The 23,915-nt window shown below is 45.2% G+C and overlaps 1 protein-coding gene across 1 annotated transcript; it reads left to right on the top strand.

Moving 5' to 3' along the window:
* The first annotated feature begins 1,444 nt into the window (after window positions 1-1,444).
* Window positions 1,445-13,852, top strand: LOC119373328 (monocarboxylate transporter 9). The gene is made up of 4 exons (XM_037643355.2): window positions 1,445-1,713; window positions 2,423-2,566; window positions 3,218-4,195; window positions 13,725-13,852. The coding sequence occupies exons 1-4, from the start codon at window positions 1,491-1,493 to the stop codon at window positions 13,850-13,852; spliced, it is 1,473 nt and encodes a 490-aa protein (XP_037499283.1). The 5' UTR covers window positions 1,445-1,490.
* The last annotated feature ends 10,063 nt before the right edge of the window (window positions 13,853-23,915 follow it).

Genomic DNA, 23,915 nt, shown 5'->3' with positions numbered 1-23,915 from the left:
GTCACCCACGTTCCTAAAAGCTAGAAAACAAAAAACGGCTCGAACAACAGGACGAAACACACACGGACAGCTCTTAGGCCCTCTCTGTCTGGTCCTCTTGTTCTCCCTCTTTCTCCCTTTCTGTGGACATGTACCCAGCGTGTCGAATACGCGCTCTTGGAAAGAACGGTAGGTAGGCCCTCTATCTTTTTTTTATTCACCGAACAATTGCAGCCTGTTTGATCTTATTTTGTTTGGCCTGTGAATTTGTCGTCTAAATCTCCAAACTAATTCATCATAGCGATTGTGACATCTTTCGATTTTCATCTCGATCGTGTTATCAAGGTAGGTGAGACATGTTGCTTTATCTTTGTAACCTTTCACCGAGAATATTGGATTCTTACATGTCGACGAGGTGGTCTATTCGTTGCAACCAGCCAGTGACGAATCTAACACAGGCGTCAAATTTTACGCTGGATGGAATGCTTCCTTCCAAGTATTTTCAGAAATCAGCGTTTAGATTTTCGTGTCGCATTATATAACTACTTTAAAGAAATTTTTATTTTCTAATAAACTGCATATTGCGGAAGCATGCATGTCAAGTTGCGCATTGCTTAAGTGAAAATGGAGTGGCAAAGCTATGCACGTGTGCAGGCTTTTCCATAAAAGGGAGCCAAGCTTTCCCGCAGCGCTGCCCTACCCCCTTCGCTCCGTTAATGGAGTCCAAAGGAAAACAAGTTCCTCAATGCATGCAAGGGATGAAAGTGCAGCGATAGCGTGCTTCTCATGACGGCCAGTCATTTGTTCTCGGTTTTCCGGGGGTAACGATGGAAAGTAAACAGTTCTTTGAAATGAACTTCCGGTGTCCTTCTTCATCATTAGCGCCAAAGAGATGCGTAGTCATAGCCCTGCGCAATAAAAAAATGACGTGAAATGTCCGACTGACTAAATGTATCAGGCAGAATTGGCGTCCCCCAATGGGTGACTAGGGGGAACAACCCACAGAAGCAACGCCTATGTACAAAGCCACCCAACGTCGACATAGAAGCAACACTGGTTTGTTGCTAAACCGCAAGCTGTGCCGTGGGGTATTTACTTGATTTATCAGGTTCCTCCTGCTAGGTTTCTAACGATATGATGAAAAAAGGGGACAATAAACAACAACAGCAATATTGCCACAACTAACGACGTAAAAGGGAGCGGGCTGCCAACAACAATCAAAACACGCCCGTTTCACATGATGTATGCCATCGGGCCCGATATATGAAGATGGTGATCCGGCATAGCTGAAAGGCGATGCAGGTCTTTCTATGCGAAGCGTAGGAGTAGTTCGGTTTAAATATTTCTACAAAACAATTTAAAGCGCAGCAGGCTTCTCCTATGTCCATTGGTAGTATTAACCAAACTGGTGAACAAACCACGTTGCCTGACTAATCATTCAATCTTTTTTCAGAGGAATTCGCTTCTTTACAACGAACATCGCAGCCAGGTACAGGCAGTGCCTACGAGCCATGGCGCTGTCTATGATAGGTTTGAAGAATGACCCGTCCTTTGGGCTGGACTCTAGACGCAGTTGGGTGACTGCGACATTTCTATGCCTGTCATTGAAAACGATGCTGATTGGGCAACATTCGGTTGGCGTACTCTTCTACGGGATCGTTCGCATGTACGGTATCAGCAGGAAGGACGCATCATGGCCACTCGTACTGAGCCAGAGTCTGTCTCTCTTGGGAGGTACTTTGAATCTATATCTCTTTATTTATGCCAGACATTAATTTGTTCGTGTATTTCGGGAGAATAACATGGTCCAGACAGAATGCTAGGTTTGCGAATTCCTTCAGCAAGTAGAGCACTCAAGGGGCGAAATGCGACAGCAAGGTAGATCGCCTGGGCGCCAACACTAGCGGGACCGCCCGTAACGCTTGTGGAAGCAAGGCGTCGACTGCCTCATACTGCCCATGTGACAGCGCTTTTTGAGCATTGATAAAGTTTATAGTTACCGATGAAGGCCTACGTCTTTCACTGCTGACCCCCTTCATAGAAGAAGCAGTAGCAGTAACCTTACTATTATAATACCACGAATACCACGCTGTCGCGTCTCAACGCGTGAGTATAACGCATATTTAGAAAAGTGTACGGAGGAGGAGGAGGAGGAAGGAAATGAATGAAAGGCAGGGAGGTTATATGAATATTCAAAGAGATGTTGCACCTTGAAAGGTGCCTGCTTTCCATATCTGCAGTCTTTATTTTCCAGCTAGTATGTCTAACCTTCTTGAGTTTCAAAACAAAGGTACTTAGTTTGTTATTCCTCTCTATTTGCCGACAACACAGTTTGGGTGAAAAGAATAAAAGGGGGATTTTGTCTGAGCATTACCAAATTTTATACCTCATAGAATTGTAAAAAAATGATACTTTATAAATTTTTCGAACGCTTCTTTTTTAGGTCCGGTGGCGGGATATCTCTGCACCCGTTTTTCTTGTCGAGTGGTGTTGCTCGCGTCTACGTTCGCAGGAGGCGCTGCCGTCTCCGCCTGCTTCTTCGCTGACAGCATCCTCTACTTAAATATCCTGTTTGGAATTGTGTATGGTGAGCGCTTAAATTAATCCGAATAATATTTAAACGACTTCAAAATGAAAATTTATGAAAAAGTGAACGGAGAAGCACTGTGGTGTCAGTAAAAAAACCTAAGGCACTATCAATACTCCCTTTTATAGACAGTCAAGAATAGGTAATATTCCTACATTGAACGCTGGCACAAGGAAGTAAACCAGAGTACACGCAGCACATATATTCGCCGTAGTTTGTTGTTTCAAATTTTCGTGGGTCAAAATAAGGTGAACATTTTCAAGAATTGCGTTATATGTAAATGCTTGGGCATCCACTCTACGGAAACAATACAACACCAACGTAATTCTGCCCGTGATTATACTTGTAAATCTGTGCGCTTAACAATGTTTGGATGATAATCTCAAGACTTTGGCAGGATGGGTACAACAGCATGCAATAGCGCACGTCCTGTATGCTCCTTTCTTGTGTCGTGAAGCGCACACAACGTTTTGAAGCGCACACATTTACAAGTATGAATCGCTACCGACTCACTGAAGCTTCCATTCTTATGTACGCGCTTACCTCAACTACACGAGTGTGCCTACGCTAAAATCTGCTCAAACTTACTTCGATTATGTGTGATGGTACGCTGTCTCATCCGTGTAACTTGCACTTTATTTCTCTCCATAGGGTCAGCGACCTGTGGCGTCCACGTGGCCGTTAGCGTTCTCGTCTCTCAGCACTTTGAGAAGCGTCGAGCTACAGCGTGCAGCCTCATGTACACGCTAACGTGTGTCAACAGCTTGTACTTGCCACCGCTGGCTGAGCTCCTTCGTGTTACTTACGGGATCCACGGCACTTTACTGTTGCTCGGTGGCATGATCATGAATGCATTGCCTCCGGTTCTTGCCGTCCGAAGCCCAGAGTGGGTGAGGCCACGCAGACAGTCTCGAGGCAATACGGTGAACACTCAAAAAATGGCTGTGGGATCTATGCCAAATAGCATTCTTCTATCCGCAAGTGGAACACATGATTGCAAAAATCCTGGTCAAACCGAATTATCGCACGAAAAGACGATCGAAACAGAGGTCACGCAAGTACCACTTGTCCAGAATGGCAGCTCCTGTCTCAGCGCCCTCCGATTACGCGTGTCCCACAGCACATTAACAGGGAAGGACAATGTAGGCAATACAAGCTTCACCACGACTGTGAGAGAGTTCGCCAGCATGTCAGTCGCGGTTAATGCCATATCTTTCTCTCTAGTTGCTTTTGGGATGTCTACGTTTCTTCTGTTGTCGGTGGATATTGCCGTAGACAAAGGAATTATGCCATCCAGTGGCGTCTTTTTACTAAACGCTTTCGCAGTGGCTGACATTGCGACGAGACCGCTAAGTGGTGTTGTCATTGACTCTGGTCTTTTAACGCTAGAAAGCGTTATGCTGCTGGGATACGTTCTTCAGCTTCTCGCGCTCGAACTATTCGTATGGTTGGACGCTTTCCCGCTGCTTCTGGCTTCCTCTGTTATATTTGGTGTCAGTAATGGGTCAAGAATCACCCTGCTCCCGCCTTTTTTGGCTAAAGAATTCGGAGTCGACCGTATGCCCGGGTTGCTCGGCGGAGTGTCCTTCTGGAGCGGCGTGGTGCTTATCAGCGGGCCATTTTTGGTTGGTAAGTGAATTTGATGATCTCAGGCATGTACAGCCAGTTATGCAAACGAAGTTGTCCTGTGCTTGATAGCGCATGATGCAACAGTAGTCTTACTACTGAGAAACATAATATATGGCGTTCAATTTCAGAGAGTACATAAGGTAAAGGCACCGGAACTCATTCTTCGTTATTATTAAATTAGTGCAACTTTTGGTGACGATTTATAAATAAGGTTAAGAATAATATTCCTACATCCTTGAAGCTCCACTGCTTACATATGCCTCACTTACAGAAGATAAGTAAACATCCCATTCAAGTGCAAAATAAGAGCACGGTCTCCAAGAACACTAATCGGTAGCATTACTAATGAGACTAAGAATACATGAGCTCTGTTCGCCTCGCGTACAGAATATTTGCGTCGCAGCTCAAATTACACCTCTATCAAAGTATATGCACCGGATTGAGTGTAAAAATCGGCTGCATGTCACATCTCGTCGACCTTGCTACTTAATGTGACAGTGAACTGATCTAATGTTCCCGTTTTCTTTCTAATTAAATAAAGTCAGAAATCATAAAAAATTGGCAGATCCCACGTACCGTGGAAATCGATGTTATGCGAAGCATGCGCGGGATGGTGACTGTGGCGTAATGTTTCACATCGAGCGAAACGTTACGGAATGACGCTAGAGAAGTATGGAAGTGGTATACGCACACTCATATGTTGAAGAGTCGCATATTTATTGTATAACCAGTTGTTTACATTTGCGTAGCGATGGCAACACAAACATGGGTGTTACCAACACCAGACGCGGTAAGCTGATATGCAGTGCTTATATTCATCAGTACTTCGATAGCGCGAATCCGAACAGGACAAAGAAGGAACACAGACCCACAGGACAGGCGTAAGTCGCAACTAAGCTTCATTCAGGAAAGTTTCCTTAGATATATACACAGCCGAATGACACGCGCAGGCGCATTGCACGCACTTTACGGTCACAGTTACAGTTGTAATGCTTATACTTGTCCGCTATGAAGGAGAACGCACGCACGTTTCACGAACCCGTGTGTATGTGTAGAAGGGGTTCTTAGTTCTCGAACGAGGTCATCATCACCGTGATCAGAGAGCACCAGCAGCTGGACCGGACTTGTTAATCGGATCCGTTCGGGATCGCGGTTACGAGGGGTCTAAGTGTAGTGAAGTGCGAGGTATAGCACAGCTGGTGGAAATCCTGAATACCTCTTACGATGAAATGATCTTTGATGCCTCCTATCGTGGACGTGGCAGCGAGGTCTTTTGATTCCCTCGGCACACCCAATCCGTCTTTCACGCAATATAAGCACCAAGCATTTTTGGGTCTTGATAAATCAATGTTCAAGACACCGGTAATGATGAGAGGCCTGGGTCTCTCAGCAGATTTATTGTAGGAAGCATTGACGCCGGTTTTTGCGTAATCCACGTGGTCCACGTTGCGGACCATGTGGACGAGTGGAGGGTACTTGAGCGTCTTCCAGGGGTGTTCTGTCTTCAGCTTCCTCACTTTCTTTGCGTTCGCCGCGGTGGTGTAGCGGTTAAGGTGCTCGGCGGCTGACCCGAAGGTCGCGGGTTCAATGCCGGCCGCGGCAGTCGCATTTGGATAGAGGCAAAATGCTAGATGCCCGTTTTCTGTGCGATCTCGGTACACGTTAAAGAATACCCAATGGCCAAATTTCCGGAGCCATTCGCTACGGCGTCTCTCATACCATATCGTGGTTTTCGGACATAAAACCCCAACAATTATTATTATTATTATCACTTTCCTTGCATGTCAATGTGTGTGTTCGCTGTTACGTTGTTGGTTGAGACTCTGTGTCACCTGTGGCACATACCCGCATAACATTAACTCTGGTTTACGGGTATGTGCCAAACGTGACTGAGAGAAAGGGTTTCATGACGTACGCAACAGGTATTTTGCGTTATTCATGTCATGACCAGTGAATCGTGTTCGTCATATACTGATCTTCTGCTAGGCCAATTTTGGTATACTACTATTTATGGAGACGACCAGGAGAGCGCCCAGACGTAGGCGGCTAGCTAGCTAGATAGATAGATAGATAGATAGATAGATAGATAGATAGATAGATAGATAGATAGATAGATAGATAGATAGATAGATAGATAGATAGATAGATAGATAGATAGTAGATAGATAGATAGAAACGGCCAAAGTGCCTGAGGTTCGCTCCGACATGCTTCGCATTTAAAATGCCGGTAGGGCAAGCCAGCTAAGCTCTGGTGCCTTTTTTGCGCATGTCAACCGCGCAAAAATGGCACCAGAGCTTAGCTTGCTTGATTACGATAGCTTTGCGCATGTCAAAGCTATCGTAATCATGGTGGGGCTGAAAAATAACAAAACAGTAGGTGCCCCAACCCGAACGTAGGGAAACAGAAATATGAAGGGGATAATAAACCACGCCTGCCTGATAGGGCAACTGTAAAGAACTGATTATATGATACATATGCGACTCTTCAGCAAATTGGTGTGGTTATACCGCTTACACATTTCTTTAGCGTCATTCCGTAACGTTTCGCCTAATACGAAAAATTACGCCACAGTGACCATCCCGCGCATGCTTCGCATATCATCGATTCCCACGGCACGTGGGATCTGCCGAATATTTTTTTTTTAAATTCCCGGAATTCTATCCGAAATTAGCTCGCCGGATAGTTCGGATAGTTCGTACATGGCTGGAAGATACTGCATTTAAAGTGATTAATTTCATAATGGTTTCTTTATGTATTCGTTGTTTGAACACGAAAGTGTTTTATGCCGGGTCCACCAAGACTACAGTGACGTATTTCCGTCACGGAAATGACGTCGAAAAAATATACAGATCAGATGGCAAAAAAAAGTTCCATCAACGGGCATCGAACCCACGACCGCTCGGTCCGCAACAGCAGATGTCGGGCACGCTATCCACTGCGCCACGGTCACAACCTTTAGAGGCTTTACAAACGCGCCTTTTATATCTACCACTCTCCCGGTCGGCGGGGTGGTGTTGCCCTCTGGGAGAGGTATAGAGTAAAGTAATTCGTCATTACTGCGGCCTCCGCGATTAGCACCTGCAACGCGTTACACGTCCCTCCCATTCGGCGCGTTTTCAATAGAAGTTCAATTTTGTCAATGCCTTAACACACCGCGATGTGGAGACCTTAGCCAAGCGTCGTAAAAGCGTTGGCCTCGCTCATAGCTCTGCGACGCGCGCCTGCCTCCCCTGGCTGTTACACCGCGTCCCCCGCTCACGTGCTCACCCCGAGAAAAATTGCGGCCGGGCTACTGGGGCGGCACGACGCGCTTTGCGTTTCCCTCTAGTCCGGCCGTGGTGTTCAATCACAATTCAACTAGCCGCGGATGACGACCAAGTTCTGCGTCCAATATGCAACGCTCTTCTGGCTATCACACCTAGTTCTCTGATTATGCTTTCACCGTTAACTACTACACCACAAGGGTTTGTTTAATCATTTAGCAGGGATGTTAGTAGTCGGAATGGAGATGTATACCACCAACCATCGAAGTGGGCGCATCCACGTTAAACGGTGCTGTAGCTGCCAGACATCAATATACATTTTGCAAACTCTCTTATATCAATGTACAGTCAACATTCAGTTACTTCTGTAAGGGCACGCTTTACTTTCGTGTTATTCCGATTCCTATGACGGATGGATCAACCATGTTTTTTATCATGCTGGCAATTCCCTAAACACATCAATGGCGAATTCTTTGAAGTGCAATAGTTCATCTCTCTACACTTCCGGCTTGACACCTCCTTACCAAGAGAAGTTCAGTTTCTTCGTGTTTGCTGCTGTATCACATTAGGGTAACGCGGTTGTCCTGGATACTATAGCCCAGTCAAAATTGCTTGGCTGCATTTCTACCTGATTTGCTGATTACTCAGCGGCGCTTGTTTTTCTTGATGAATGATTTCGTACCGCTATTCAATATTCATATCTCACCATGGGAAAAACCGTTGATCTTTTTGGCGAGGGTTAACTTGCCACATCGGTAACTCTCTTTAAAGATGTACCTTAACTCTTCTTTCGGAATAAAGTTTGTTCTGAGAGTATTGGGAGGCAGGAATCTCCAAAAGAGTGTTAACAAGTGTCTTTAAAAAAATATGTATGGGCAAAGTCGACACTTACAAAAAACGAGCCACAGGTAATATTTACCTTTGGGAGTTCTCTTCTACAGCGTCATTTCTGGACTGGAAAAAAAGTATATTTCTGGTCATGGTATATACAGGCGAGATAACAAATATAGTGGTTGTGATAGGCTGATTCAAACATCATCAATTAGCTTATTGTGGAAGAAGCGCGAGAAATGTAGACGTAAAAGAGGAGAACGGCACAAGACGGGCGCTACACTTCAACTGGTTTTTAATCACAGAAGTTACACGCAAGAAAACTAACTAACACACTAACTAACTAACTCGTATCGTTCTCCTCTTTTCCGTCTACGTTTCTTGCGCTTCGCCCACAGTGAATCCTGACCATCTAGCCCAATCTGCAGTACTGTTAGGTTATTGTCTTTGAAGAACACGAGCGTAAGCATTTCTATGCCTAAAAGCTTGGGCATTTGTATACTGATTCAGCGAGAAAAGTACGTCCTTTGTAACGCAAGACAATTATCTTACAAAATTATGGTAGCTTCGCACTAGTCGTGTGAAGCCTGAATGAAGAGAGCGGAACTCGCTGGCTTTACTTGTTTCACTTTATTTTCAACACGAAAGTGTTTTATGCCGGGGTCCATCAAGGCGTCGCTGACGTATTTACGTCACGGACATGGAGTTGGTAAAACACACAGAAACGAATGATTACAGAAGAAAAAAAAATCTCGGCAGATCCCACGTACCCTGGGAATCAACGTTATGCGAAGCATGCGCGGGATGGTGACTGTGGCGTAATTTTTCACATTGAGCGAAACGTTACGGAGTGGCCCTAGAGAAATATGGAAATGGTATACGCACATTGATATGTTGAAGAGTCGCATATCTATGATATAACCATTTGTTTACAGTTACGTAACGATAGCAACAGCAACATGGGTGTTACCAACACCACACGCGATAAGCTGACATGCGGTGCTTGTATTCTGCAATACTGGATAGCGCAAATCCGAACAGGACAAAGAAGTTACACAGATGTACAGGACAGGCGTTACTCGCTACTAAGCTTTATTCAAGAAAGTTCCCCTAGATATATACACAGCCGAGTGGCACGCGAAGGCGCACTGTACGTACGTTACAGTCACAGTTACAGTTGTTTTGCTTATATTTATCCGTTATGACGGACAACGCACGCACGTTTCACGAACCCGTGTGTATGAGTAGTAGGGGTTCTTGACAGTTCTTGAACAAGGTCATCATCACCGTGATCAGTGAGCACCAGCAGCTGGATCGGACTTGTTAATCAGATCCGTTCGTGATCGCGGCTATGAGAAGTCTAAGTGTAGTGAAGCGCGAGGTATAGTGCAGATGGTGGAAATCCTGGATGCCTCTTACGACGAAATGATCTATGATGCCTCCTGTCGTGGGCATGGCAGCGAGCTCTTTTGATGCCCTCTGCACAAATAAGCCGTATTTCACGCAGTATAAGGACCAGGCGTTGTTGGCTCTCTATACAACAATGTTGAAGTCACCGATAATGATGAGAAGCCTGGTTCTCTCAGCGGATTTATTGTAGTAAGCACTGACGCCGGTTTTTGCGTAATCCACGTGATCAACGTTGCGGACCACGTGGACAAGTGAATGGTAGTTGAGCGTCTTCCAGGGGTGCTCTGTCTTCAGTTTCCTCACTTTCCTTGCGTCGGTCGCAGTGGTGTAGCGGTTCAGGTGCTCGGCTGCTGACCCGAATGTCGCGGTTTCGATCCCAGTATTTGAATGGAGGCAAAATGTTAGATGCCCGTGTTCGCTGCGATCTGGGTATACGTTAAAGAATACACGATGGTCATAATTCCCGGAGCCCTTCGCTACGGCGTCTCTCATATCATATTGCGGTTTTCGGACATAAAACCCGAAGAATTATTATTATTATCACTTTTCGTACGTGTCAGTGTGTGTTCGCGGTTACTGTGTTGGCTGAGACTCTGCATCACCTGTGGCACATGCCCACATAACATTAACTCTGGTTTACGGGTATGTGCCACACATGACTGAGAGAAAGATTTTCATGACGTACGCGACAGGTATTTTGCGTTATTAATGTGATGACCAGTGAATCGTGTTAGTCATACACTGATCCCTTGCTATGCAATTTCGGTATATTACAAATTATGGTGATGACCAGGAGAGCGCCCAGACGTAAGCGGCAAGACAGGTAGATAGATAGATACGTAGATAGAAACGGCCAAAGTGCCTGAGGTTCGCTAAGAAATGCTTCGCCTTAAAAAATACAAGATAAATCCATCCAGCACGTACCTCTATGTTTTTAGAGTCTTCCGTTCGATTGGCGCTTAGACTAGGCGTCTCTAGCGCGAACGTAATGGTTGGCTCGTCGACAACATGCTCGTCCTCGAGCCAGCTGTCGTTGTTGTCTAGCGGTTTCTTCATCGGGAGAATTAGAAATTTTTGGCCATCTTGAAAGCCCAAACTTCTAAACACTGGCCCTACACACTATTTAACAATCCACTGCGCCTCACCTTCACCCCAACCTGGAGCGTTTCTCCAAGTTTCACCACACGACATCCTCCATTTTCGCCTCTCGCAGCACGCCCTCGACATCTTCCGCCGTTGCCCTCTCCTCTCGAAGCACACGCAGAACTCCCCTTCCTGCGAAGCTTCACTCTCGCCACATTACGAGGCCACGTGATCACCGCTACCACGACCCCGGAAATGAAAGCCTCGACTAAGAACAGCTTCGCTGTTAAAAGTTCCGTCACCGGGAATCGAACCCGTGATCTCTCGGTCCGCGACGATTAATGCTGGCGTTTAATCACTTGCGCCATCGAAGAACACGTAGGAAGCTTGACGAACGCGCCTTACATCTCTTTCGCACGGCACTCTTCGCTTACAAGCCGTTGTGGCCGCCTGCGAAAGGTGAAATCAAGTATTGCGCTATGACACTGACAATCACCGACGATAGGGAGCGATTCGGCGACGACGCAGTTAAAGCGTCTCAATGCCAGCGAGGAAGCTGGATGGCTTGCGTCAAGGAGTCGCCCTAGATGCACTTGCCTTCTTTGTATTTTGCTTCGTGTTAGAGCGTGACGGCTCCTTGTTTGAATAGAGCAGATTCCACATGCACCAACAACGTTTCTCCGCCGCGTACTGATTCGAATGCGATAGCACTGCCATATAGAAGAGCTGCAATAAGCGCTGCATAAAGAGAACGGTGTCGACGGGCGCATGCAATGCCTTGGTGGAGCGAGACAGAGGCCCGCGGGACGTGGAAAGCCATCGTGCGTTCACAGCTCAAGCTACGAACCTCTGCTCCAGTGTTGCTTAAGCGCAATTTGTTAGTGTATGCACGAGCACAGGCTTAGGTTACGCTACTACTCTGGGAGCGTGCGCCTTGCCGTTGCTCTCCCCAGTTGACGACGTTTTTGAGGAGTGCATATCAAGTAGGAGTGCTCATTGTGTGTTTCTTGATGCCATCTTTGCGAGGGATTCACGATGGATTGTGTCCTGTATATGTTAACATGTTTAGGTACCACAACGGTTGAATGATGATCATGGGCGTTAGTCGTCGGGATGGAGATGTGCCACTAGGCGTCAGCGGGAGTGCGTCCACTTCAAATGGTGCTATAACTGCCAAAAACCAATATACACAGTAGAAGCTCTCATATATCAATGCACACTAAACAATCAATTACCTCTGTCAAGACAGTAGTAGTGGATTGCTTATTCTTTTGTGTTATACCAATTTCTACGATGGAGGGATCAGTATAACAGAAATTTTATTGAAAAAGTGACACAAACCACATCTTTTTACTTTAAAAACCCGATGTTTCGGGTCCAACTCGGGCCCTTCTTCAGGGGTGACTGTGGGGCCCCAGAGAGCAACAGAGTTTATAAAGACTTCATCTCTTCAAGTCGGGGGGTGACGCTTGGTTTGATTGACGTGCCGTAGTTCATTGAAATAGACGCTCGGCAGCGCACCTACAGACCGGTTCACGTTGTCCGGTGTTGCCTGACTTCGTCAGGAATCCACAAAAAGTCACTTGTGGTAATTGACCTAGATGTCGTGGTCGTTCACCTCGCTATGCTCAGCTAGTGCACTCCTTTGTCAGTCGAACTTGCGGACGTCGTTCCTGTGTTGCCGCAGCCTCTCTGGGAAGTTCTTTGTTTGCCGCGCGTATGAAGCGCCACAATGCGCACAAGGAATACAATAAATCACTCCTTGCGTTTCCTACTACGGAGGGATGAGCCGATTCCTACGACGGAGGGATCAGCCATGTTTTTCTTTCTTTATTCTTTTTGTCTCCCTATTTCTTATATCTGCTTCTATTTTTCTTTCTCTCTCTATTTATTGCTCTTTTTCGCGCTTTCCATCTTTAGTTTTCTTTCTCAGTCTTTCTCTCTCTCTCCCTCTGCTTCTTGCTCTCTCTTTCTTTGTTTTTCTTTCTTTCTATTTCCGTCTTGCTCTCTTTTCTTGCCCTCTTTATTTCACGCTTGTTTCTTTTTGTTTCTCCTTTTCTATCTTTTTACGTGTTTATTCCCTTTATTTCTCTTTATTTATCTTTTTCGCTGTCTTTCCATCACTTCATTTGTCCTTCTTGCTCTTCGTCTGTCTTTCTCTCTTCCTATTGTCTTTTTGTTCCTCTCTCTGTTTTTCACGAGTTTCACGTGCTCTACTTCACCGAGCAGAGCTTTCGTTAGACGATCGCACGTGCTCTACAAGCCATTTACCGTGGAACATACCCACCTCTGGTTTTCTGCGAGTACCAAAGATTTTAAGGCTGGTCTAAACATGCCCGTTGTTGAAACAATATAAGATTATTTGGCAGGGCTGGGAAACCGGGTCCTCACGATCCGAAGGGAACTTTTTTAATAACAGGGCTACACACCTACCCTTCAGAAATGGGAGCATATGAGCCTGTCATTGGGTCGTTCCGAAGCTAACCAGCTCTAGAAAGAAGATGAAAGACGTGCCACCAGTGGCGCCCGAAAACAGTGCTTTGGGAGAGCATACAAATTACAATAAAGCTTTACACTTAGACATCACTAAGATAACTACCAAAAGTGATCCTGCGTGGGTCAACACGAGAAGAGAATACATAAAAGGAAGTATGTTTTGGATACATATTGTAGCTCGAAAAGCGAGAAGCGATTCTGCTGTGGAGATAAGGTGTTTCTTTGTATTCCTGGCACTCTAACAAAATATGTTCCATGGCTCCTAAAGGTCCACAGCTAGGCTGAACTGATGTATGCCTCTTTAAACCGACGTGTATGAGACATATTTATGAAACACTTTTTATATGGCCCGAGAATTGATCAATTTGCCTTTATCACGATTGCAGACCCACAAGAGTACCATTTTAAGACACGGCCCTTATTACATATATTTGATATTTTACAGGTTACTGGAGGGACAACCTTGGATCCTACGATGGTATTCTTCATTTTGTGGCTGCACTAAACGCTGCTGTTGCGGTTATTTGGGTTGCAAAGCTTTATGTACAAAGGCGGCGCAAGTCCCTTGTATAGTAGAATAAATGTAAATACGAAGAAATGGTTGTAAGTTTCCTTGTTGCAAGACCACATTCTTTATCAGGATTTTTTATCGACAAGGTATAACATTTGAAGCTTGGCTATATGCACCTTTTCACTGAGATTAGGATATTAATTATATGGTTTTCTCATGTCGTGCGTGGCTGTTGAATTTCGACGGAGTGACAGTAAGTATTTAAATGCATAACTAAGCCTTTTACTGGAGTTGCTACGTGGAAAAAAAAAGTGTAAGCACTTGAGTCCATCCGGCATGGACATCCGATGCTATGGTCGAAACCAAAATCAGTATTGCTTTAGTTTTGACAGCAGCGACTAAGTGAACCTATGATAACACACCAAATGAAGCAAAATTTTGCAAACGCATCTGGTCCTTTTGTGGGAAGCACTTACTGAATATGTCCGTCAAGAGGTGCAGTCCGTCGCTGCCCAGAGCATCCAGTCTCGCTTCCCGACGAACGATGGCGTTCGTCACAACTTATGCGCATATGTCCACACATTGAAGAAAACACACTGGTTCCGTTATGCGTCTGCCTAAGACGACTTAAGCTGAACGCTTTATTACAATCATCATCATCACTGTCAGCATTGGAGCTTGAGAGATCATGCTTTTTTCTGCACCATACTCCGCGCATTAATTGACGACTGTCTTTTTTGATGCTGTGGTTGATGATGATGGTGGTGAATTATAACTCATTTTTCTGGTGCCTCTCAATTACCCACTCGTTATGGAATTTACATGGTGCAATTCTAGGATTAGGCCACGAAATATTATATCTGGACGCGTGACTCCTTGCCCGACTTGTAAGGGTCTTTTACCAAGGCGGCTTCAAGTAGTGGCGTGGTTTGTGGCAGGTAACTTGAATGCCGCGCAGGATAACTGTGATCGATTCCGGCTGAAACTCTGGGCCCGTAGCAATGAAAACATCGTAGGCTAAGATGTTCCGTAAAAGAATACTTCATCAAATCATGATGTGGAACATATGGTTAGTGAAGCCGGTCGATCAATGGAAAAAGTCACTTGCGAAAAAGCAAAGTTTCGTGAATTCGGCATCCGATTTTTATCCTATCTTCTCTAACGGCATGTATGATAATGCAAGTCTGATTAAACCCTGCGCCTGATGAGGAAATTGAGGTTTTGGCATTAGCAAGTTGTGACGCGAACCCTACTTATAAAGAGGCAGAGGGCCAGACATTAGAAGGCGCTCGCGTGTATGACGACGAGAAGATAGGGGGTCACAAAGCTGCACTGCCTTTTGGCAAGCTTCCACAAAATGAATAGCCACAACAAAGGACGAAAAACATCACGGTAATCACTGGAATCAGCAGCATCAACGAGAACAAGCTCACGCCAGTACAGTTAAGCTTCATGAGCTCAGGCTCGGAACCCCACAGCAGGAATGTCGACAGCATCTTCAACCTGCTTCTCTGCTCCCTCCTGGGTCCAGTTGTCTAGTTTTGAAATCTCGACCGTGTTGAAAGAAAGAATAAATAGACTGAATTAGGATAGCAAGTTCGGCTGGTTGTGTGAAGTTCATTTCGTTAAAACATTGCTATACTAGACGAGGGACAATAAGAGGGGTGCATAGGGCATGCTCTGATCTCACAACTGAAGTTTATTTGTAGAATACCTATGAATAAATGAATGATAGCTTCGCGTACCAGGTTACACAGAGTATGTAAATGACGAACAGTGTCAGCAGCGACAATCCTAATGAGGCCTTGTTAGGCTATCTCTTTATCATACAGTACCAGGTAGGGTTGACTCACCCAGTCCTTATCTTTCCGCACAAAATGGGAGGCTCCAACCACCTCGTGTACTGCCCGATTCTTGTGTGTAAATAAAACATCGGGGTCAGAAAAGCTTACATAGCAACCACGTTCGCGCCAATGCTTTGTCAAGTATGAGTGTGCATCACTCCCTATTTTGATCCTGTGCTCACGAAGGTAATTTTTCACACGTCGCCTTGTTTCGCCTATGTAAGAGGAACAACACCTTAAAAGAATGCGATACGCCACCCCTGCAATGCAAGGGACATATTTAACAGTGTCTACCTCTCGCGTCAAACTTGCCCTGTACGACTGTGCAAAGGCTTCTGAGGTTGTTCGGGACGGTCAAAACCAGCCGTGAAGCTCAGTTGTAAGTTAAGCGCACGTCATGCCACCACTTACGTACCTCACCTATAGTAGGGAGCTGTTTTAATGAAATTAAGAAAAAAAAAGAATGATGCGTATTGGTGCAGAGATCACGGGTCAGATATACAGGCAACTAACGTCCACATAATATGACATTGACGCTCCCTTTGCCATTGGAGGTTTAATACCGTTACCAGTCTAGATCGTCACCCCGTTTGTTTAGATTTTTTTTCACTGCAGTACACCGCAGACCTATATTTGGCGACAGCCACAACCATTAATGCAGTTATACGGAGCCAGGCCAAGATTTTGCTCTATGTAGAGATTCTGCTATTGATTATTTCCATACGGAACACGTCCAGCATGTTGCTAGTAAGAGGTCGCTAATAAGCGCCGTACTCAATCTCAACAGAATGTAAACTGAATCTGCACAAAGGTTGCTGCAACTTTTCACGCTTTCGAACCAGTACACTTTAGTTGTTCTATGAAAGCCCCAGGGGAACGTGACTTTTGCGACGTTTGCCAGACAGCTGAACTCATCAAACGCCTGCGAATGCGCTCAAAGTGCCGTTTGCACGCTTCTGACAAAACTGTTCAATTCATATAAAGTTGTCGCGGTTTCTACAACCGGGAAAATGACCAAACTTTGCGATAATTTTGTGCCATGGTGAAAGAAGCTGAAAACGAGGGTTTAAAGTTTCCATTTGAAATTTATACTTAATAGGCGCATTTAAAATGTACAAGCATATTCGCTATAATAAGAGTTACATTTTTTATCCGAGAGGAATAGACACCTTTAGTAGTCAACGTTTTTGTGTTTTTTTTCTCTGGAAAGTAGCAAAAACGAACATGCAACGTTTCGTCAAGTCGCCTCTCGGCGCACTTTTTTCTGCTCAGCTTTCAACAATAAGATAATTGGAAAAAATGAAACAAAACTGTGAGCTTCGTAATACGTGAGCTCTCTAAGCAGTAAGCTGTTATCCTATCTTTTATTATCCATCTCCATGCGAGCTATTTTGGTTTTTGCACTCCGTGTAGCGCGTTAGAGTCCCTTCTCTCCTGGCCATTGCTCAGTGGCTTGCGCGCTTTTCTCTGTACGTTATTTCTAATTCATGCTCTGCATCTTTTACAGGGCCGCTGCGAAACTTAACGAAGACTGCAACAAATGTTCGTTATTTGCACAGAATGCAGCAGTGAACGTCCGAGCCAATTATTATCCCGCTGTATGCAGTTCATAAAGCCAGAGCATCGCATAACCGAGCGTTTGGTTTATGCTACAGTGTCAGAGGTGCCCTGTCCCGACACCAGTAATGATGCTGTAGTGAGCAGGAAGGCACATATACATTCATATTTCTAGACTTCTTATAACGTTGTTGGTCTTCAAATCATATAATTGCAGTGATTGCTAACGCATGCGTACTCTTCAGACTTTTGGAAAAATTCGGGAATGTTGTTTTTTGCAGCATTCTTTAGTTATTCATGGCATATTTTCATACCCCTGATAGGCTATCACATGTGCACCGGGACAATAAAAAATGAAACATGACGTAACACTTCGTTATATTTGACTCTCTGCGTAACGCGATTACGTTGAGTTAGCAGGTATGGCATAGTGCGTGGAGTTGCTGAGAGAGCGCAGGCTTGCGTTCGCTTTATTGTGCGTTTCGCCTTGATCTAAACAGCGAAAGATATCCGTTAAAGGAAGGCGCGGGGTAGAGTAATTACCAGCGAGAGAGGATAAACATTTCTATGTACAAGGTACCTCAGAAGTGCGGTCCTTAGTTCACGATACTCTCAGCTTGGGCAGCGTCCTTGGCCAGCGCTACCAGCCATAGCAGATCACCGAGCTTCGAGCTGGCCAAGGCTTTGTCCCAAAGCTCGTGGTAATGGTAACGGTTGGGGGGCTTTAGTGGCGATATTAGGCAGCCTCCTGCTACATTTTGGAGGGACCCTGGTTCTCCACAGAAGCGGCCTTGCGGAAAAAATTGAGTAGGAGCTATACGGCGATTTCTGGTTGGGTGTCAGAATGTGGTGACCTGCAGAGCCCGAAGTAATCTCTCCTGCTGTTTGTGTAGTGATTTGTGTGCGGGAGGGTACGTTCTCCAGGTTAGGGTATAATGCTGTGTTATGTATGGTACATGACTAAAGGATGCATGTGCTCGGTCTCGACTTCCTCGGCGTCGGCTCAGTGGGTCAAATTGTGAGCCAAGGGGTTGGCGATCTGCTTGCCAGCATATGACGCGCATATTTTGCATGTATAGGTCCACCTGCAGTCAACAATATTCCCTCAATCCTCTCTTCTTCCTTGAACTAAATGCCGGAAACGCAAAGCCACACCATTGATTAGAAGTGACCCTTCCGAATATGCTACCAGCTGCAAGTAAAGTTATGATATGCGGCTGTGCATGTGCTCTGGCGAGGACACATACGGTTTGTCTGTTCCCTTCTCGTGAGTCACCGCATTTTAAGAATATTTCCAAAGCTAATGACGAGTCTCCTAAACTAATGTAGACTCACACCAACGAACACTTGCGAATGGTCAGTGCTAACCTAATAGGCAGCAAACTGTCATCGACATTCGAAGTACACCCATGAAAATACAGAGTAACGGCAAGCGTGGGACATAATTATATTAATATGGGTAGCTGGAAGACGACTTCATGTCTCGATGGTGCTACGTTCCAGTTGAAAGACAACCTAACAATGTTCACGCGGAGCACAAAAATAACAAGATTTATGGTATTAAAAATCATACGGCATGACACAAATGACAAGACCTGAGTGACATGACTGGTGTTCAAACGGCTGAGTGTAACACTACATTATTTTTTTACAGAGACGTTCACATTCACAAGAAGGGACATCGCAGCCAGGTACTGGTAGGGCTTACCGGTCTCATGGCGTCGTCTATGATCTCGTTGAAGAATGACCCATCCTTTGGGCTGGACTCGAGGCGCAGTTGGATGACTGTAGTATTTCTAAGCGTATCCTTGACCGTGGTGCTTATCGGCCATAACGGGGTGGGTGTCCTCTTCTACGGCATCGTTCACACGTACGGCGTCAGCGGGCAAGACGCATCGTGGCCACTTGTGCTGACCCAAAGCCTGTCTTTTTGGCAGGTACTTTGAATCGATCTCTCTTGACTTATGTCAGACAGCACATTGCTGAATGTATTCCGAGAGGCCGATGTAGTCCGGCCAGAGTGTTACGTTTGCGTATCCTTTTAGCAAGTAGAGCACTCAGGAACAACGCATCCTGTAATTGCATGATAGATAGCCATCTCGCTCTCCATTTGTTGTCGTTCTGCCATGGAATTGTGTACGAAGTTTTGACATGCTCTGATACTGCCTCGCGTGGCGCTCCTATGCGTCAGGATGGGCCGTTAGAGAGCGAGAACATATCGCGCTTTAAACTTAAATATGTGCGGTAGCCGCTCGCATATTGCCGCCTGATGCTTCTCAACATGAGTGCCAAGCAAATCGTAAAAAAAAGGAACAAGCAGCAGCAGCACGGCACGGAGCTCAAAGAAGGGCAATCGATCTGTTTGAAAACTCGTAGGGCCCCTTATGTATTCGATTAATACGATTCGAAGGCGAAAGCCATCTTATTTTTCTCCTCGCCGTTGGACTCGCCGTTCAGTAGCTACAGTTCATGGTTGTCCACAGTGCCCGATAATGGAAGAACTCAGCGCCTCTAGCTGCAGTTTTCAGAGGCTAGCAGGAGAGCGTAAGAAAATGCGACATCCAGATAGATCATTATGTTGTCAGTACTGGCGGTGTTACCCGTTTACGATCGTAAAAGCAAGGAATAATGTGCAGTATATTGTGCTACAGTTCAAACCGCATATATATGCAATTCACAAAAAAGATCGGATCATTTATCAGATAACTCGCTCCACAGATTTTAATTAAATTATTGTATTATCAATGCGAATTGTATTTTGAGTGAGAATTTTGGTGCACAAGTTGACTTCACGGCAATGCTTCACGATAATGCAAGAGACACGACTTCACGACAATACGCGTTTTTAAATGCGAAGCATTTCTTAGCGAACTTCTGCGACTTTGACCGTATCTATCTATCTATCTATCTATCTATCTATCTATCTATCTATCTAGCCGCCTACGACTTTGTGCTCTCCTGGTCGCTTGGTTAATCGAATGTGTACCAAAATTGGTATGGCGTAACATGACTGTATGACGAACATAAATGACAAGTCATAACATGAAAATCATGACACGAATGTCATGTACAGCATGATTTACATGCTACGCTCATGGTGCGCTGGCGGCCGTTTCGCTAGCTTGATATACACCAAAATTAGTATCTTGTGACGTGACTGTGTGACGAACATAAATAACACGAGTTAACATGAAAATCATGACACGCATGTCATGTACAGCATGACTTACGTGCCACGCTCATGGTGCGCTGGCGGACGTTTCGCTAGCTTTATATACACCAAAATTGGTATCTTGCGACGTGACGGTGTGACGAACATAAATAACACGAGTTATCATGAAAATCATGACACGCATGTCATGTACAGCATGACTTACGTGCCACGCTCATGGGGCGCTGGCGGCCGTTTCGCTAGATTGATATGCACCGAAATTGGTATCTTGCGACGTGACCGTGTGAAGAACATAAATAACACGAGTTATCATGAAAATCATGACACGCATGTCATGTACAGCATGACTTACGTGCCACGCTCATGGGGCGCTGGCGGCCGTTTCGCTAGATTGATATGCACCAAAATTGGTATCTTGTGACGTGACCGTGTGACGAACATAAATACCACGAGTTATCATGAAAATCATGACACGCATGTCATGTACAGCATGACTTACGTGCCACGCTCATGGTGCGCTGGCGGCCGTTTCGCTAGCTTGATATACACCAATATTGGTCTCTTACGACGTGACCGTGTGACGAACATAAATAACACGAGTTATCATGAAAATCATGACACACATGTCATGTACAGCATGACTTACGTGCCACGCTCATGGCGCGCTGGTGGCCGTTTCGCTATAGCTTGATCTATCCCGGAATTGGTCTTGCGCGACGTCACTGTGTGACGAACATAAATAATATATAGGAGTTAACATGAAAACCATGACACGCATTTTCCTCAATGACATACAAGACGATGTATGCAGCTCTTTGCTGGCTGCTTCGCATTACATCGATTCCCACAATGCGTGGGATCTGCCGGCTTTTTTTTTAATTTCGTATTTTTATGTGGTTTGCAGTTAATACTACGGTATTATATGCAGTGGCGGGATAAAATCGAGGGAATATAGTCTCGGCGTAAATAACGCCACAAAATCTTCATGCGCAGCTGTGCCTATTCGTCGGGCGCCGGAAGCGCTAGTCTGCCTAGGCCATAATGTCGCCCTTTTTTTCCAATATCATAGTCAGTATGCTTCTTGGGCTAGATAGATAGATAGATAGATAGATATATAGATAGATAGATAGATAGATAGATAGATAGATAGATAGATAGATAGATAGATAGATAGATAGATAGATAGATAGATAGATAGATAGATAGATAGATAGATAGATAGATAGATAGATAGATAGAATTCTTTAACAATTTTACATTGTCGCTAAATTTGATTGCCATATTTATCGCCTTGCTTGCTTCTCCAGGTTTCAGATGACGACTATGATATTCTCACATATGCTCACAAATAACTCGCACAGTAAGAAACAGGCATACATAAAAAAGAGACATTCCTAAAGTTTCCTTAAGGCGAGTAGTTCTCCAAAACCTCAACAGAGTGTTTGCGCTGAGCATCGCTCAAGCGATTATTTGCCAAGGCGTCGAGAAGGTGCCGCAGCTCCATGTTCAAGCCGCATTGGAAATGAACTGCTGCCTTCAGATTTTACGCCTGTGCACCGTAACAGCAACAGTCACGCAAAGCATGTTTTGACAGCCGAGCTGTTTAAAGCGGCCGTTAGTCCTTGAGCAATGTACAGAAAATGATCATCATCAACTGGCACGCGCCTGCTTCGCTACTTCGCATGCTTCGCGACTTCGCCTGCTTCGCTCCCAAAACACGTGCGTGGATTTCGCCGGCGCGAGGTGCAGTAACTGTGGCGGACGAGAACAACGTTTTTAGGACGACACAAGGAGTACAGAGAGACAATAGAAATCGACGCAGAGCGAGAAAGAAACAGAAAAAAAATATAAAGATAGAAATTCGAAGGCAAAATTTTTTGTGCGAGGGGAGATTTTAACCCACGCTCCCACGATCCGAATGCGAGCGTCTTAGCCTGTCGGCTATCCAGTCACGACAACAGAGCATAACATAGCCTTGTATAGTATAGTATGGTATAGTATAGTATAGTATAGCAAGGGATAGGAAGGCGAAGTGAGGCTGAGAACAGATGTGAGAATAATGAGAAGAAAAAGGAGAATGGGGGAGAGTAAAGCATGCCATAGAAAGAAGAGAAATAGAGACAGGGAAAGGCAGGAAGAAAAAGAAGGGGAGAAAGAGAGAGAATCAAAGGAAGAGAGAGACAGATAGCGAGAGAAACAGATAGTAAGAGAGATGAAGCGAGAAACACAGAGACAGAGAGAGAAAGAAAGGGAAGAAAGAGAAAGAGAGATAAAGGAATGAGAAAGAGAACGAGATAGAGAGAGAAAGAAAAAAATAGATATAAACAGAAAAAAATACACACACAAAAAAAGAGAGAAGAGAGAAAAAGATAAAAACATAGGGAGAAAGGAAGATAAGATTTTCAAAACCTAATAAAACAGCAACAGCCAGGACCACCTAGGGGTCCATCAGCTGCGCTGTCTGTTTAGCATTGTGCCTCCAGGTCAACCTGTAGCTAAATTGTTTCACATGAACGTGTTTTATGCCGGAGTCCACAAAGTTCATCCTTCACAGATATGACATTGATAAAAAGGGCGCCAATTGGTGAGAAAAAAAATTGCAGTGGCTTAGCTCGGTTATGCCAGGATATACGTAGCGTTAGGAAAGGTTCAGCTGATTATTCGGAGCTTTCCAGATTGTCTAGGATTAGCTTGATTGTCATGCCTACTGCTGCTCCAATGACACAAATTTGGCCACATCGTTCAGGAGCGGTACACCTGGCGGCATGGCCGGGTAACGATACCCATTGGCAACGCTAAAGAGCGGAATGTTCTGCTTAGCGAGAAAGCTCTTGCACGTTGTACAAACCCGCGCCACAGCTTCACCCCACTCAGGCAGCGCCACTAAACTCAACGTTTCACGCATGGCACTACTTAGCGGCGTCAAGTCTTTCAGGTGCCAAAGTCTTTTACACACGTCGCACACGTATCCAAACGGATTGTTTACGAAGTTCGTCTCGAAGGCCCGACTTGCACTGGCGCTTTCGCTAAGTTTCGTAGTATAGGCAGTCGATGGTCGAGCCTTGACAAGGTTTTAGAGGTTTCGACTACCTTTGCTTCTTTAGTTGATTTTCGCACACCTTATTATCTGATGCATAATTCACATGCCATATTTAGGCATGAATTCAACTGTGCCCTATACACTGGATTTCATGCTACCGTCTTCCTTCGCTACCAACCTAAACGTGACTTATATCTATCCTATCTTCAAGGACCCTCCCGGGCACAAGTCACGGCTGATTCGGCTCAAGACCACCCGGGCCAAAACAGGCTCGCCGCAATGTCAGGTATGAACAGGTCGGCTTGTTGCTTTTGGGCATCATGGAAGGGACGCAATTTTCGCTTTGTGCAGTGGACGACAAAGCTGGGGTTAAGTGGGAGGGAAAGGAGGGGTTGTAGAACCATAATACAGGGTACGGCGCAAAAGTGAACAGCTTTCTGTTTTCCCCGTCGTCTGCTACGGCTCCGCGTGGCATTACGCCGCAAAATTGGTTCCGCGTGCGCCAGGGCATC

This window comes from Rhipicephalus sanguineus, chromosome 11 (assembly GCF_013339695.2).
Source record: "Rhipicephalus sanguineus isolate Rsan-2018 chromosome 11, BIME_Rsan_1.4, whole genome shotgun sequence".
Taxonomy (NCBI): Eukaryota; Metazoa; Arthropoda; class Arachnida; order Ixodida; family Ixodidae; genus Rhipicephalus; species Rhipicephalus sanguineus.
The sequence above is the reverse complement of the archived record's forward strand: the minus strand, read 5'-3'. Positions and strand labels throughout refer to the sequence as shown.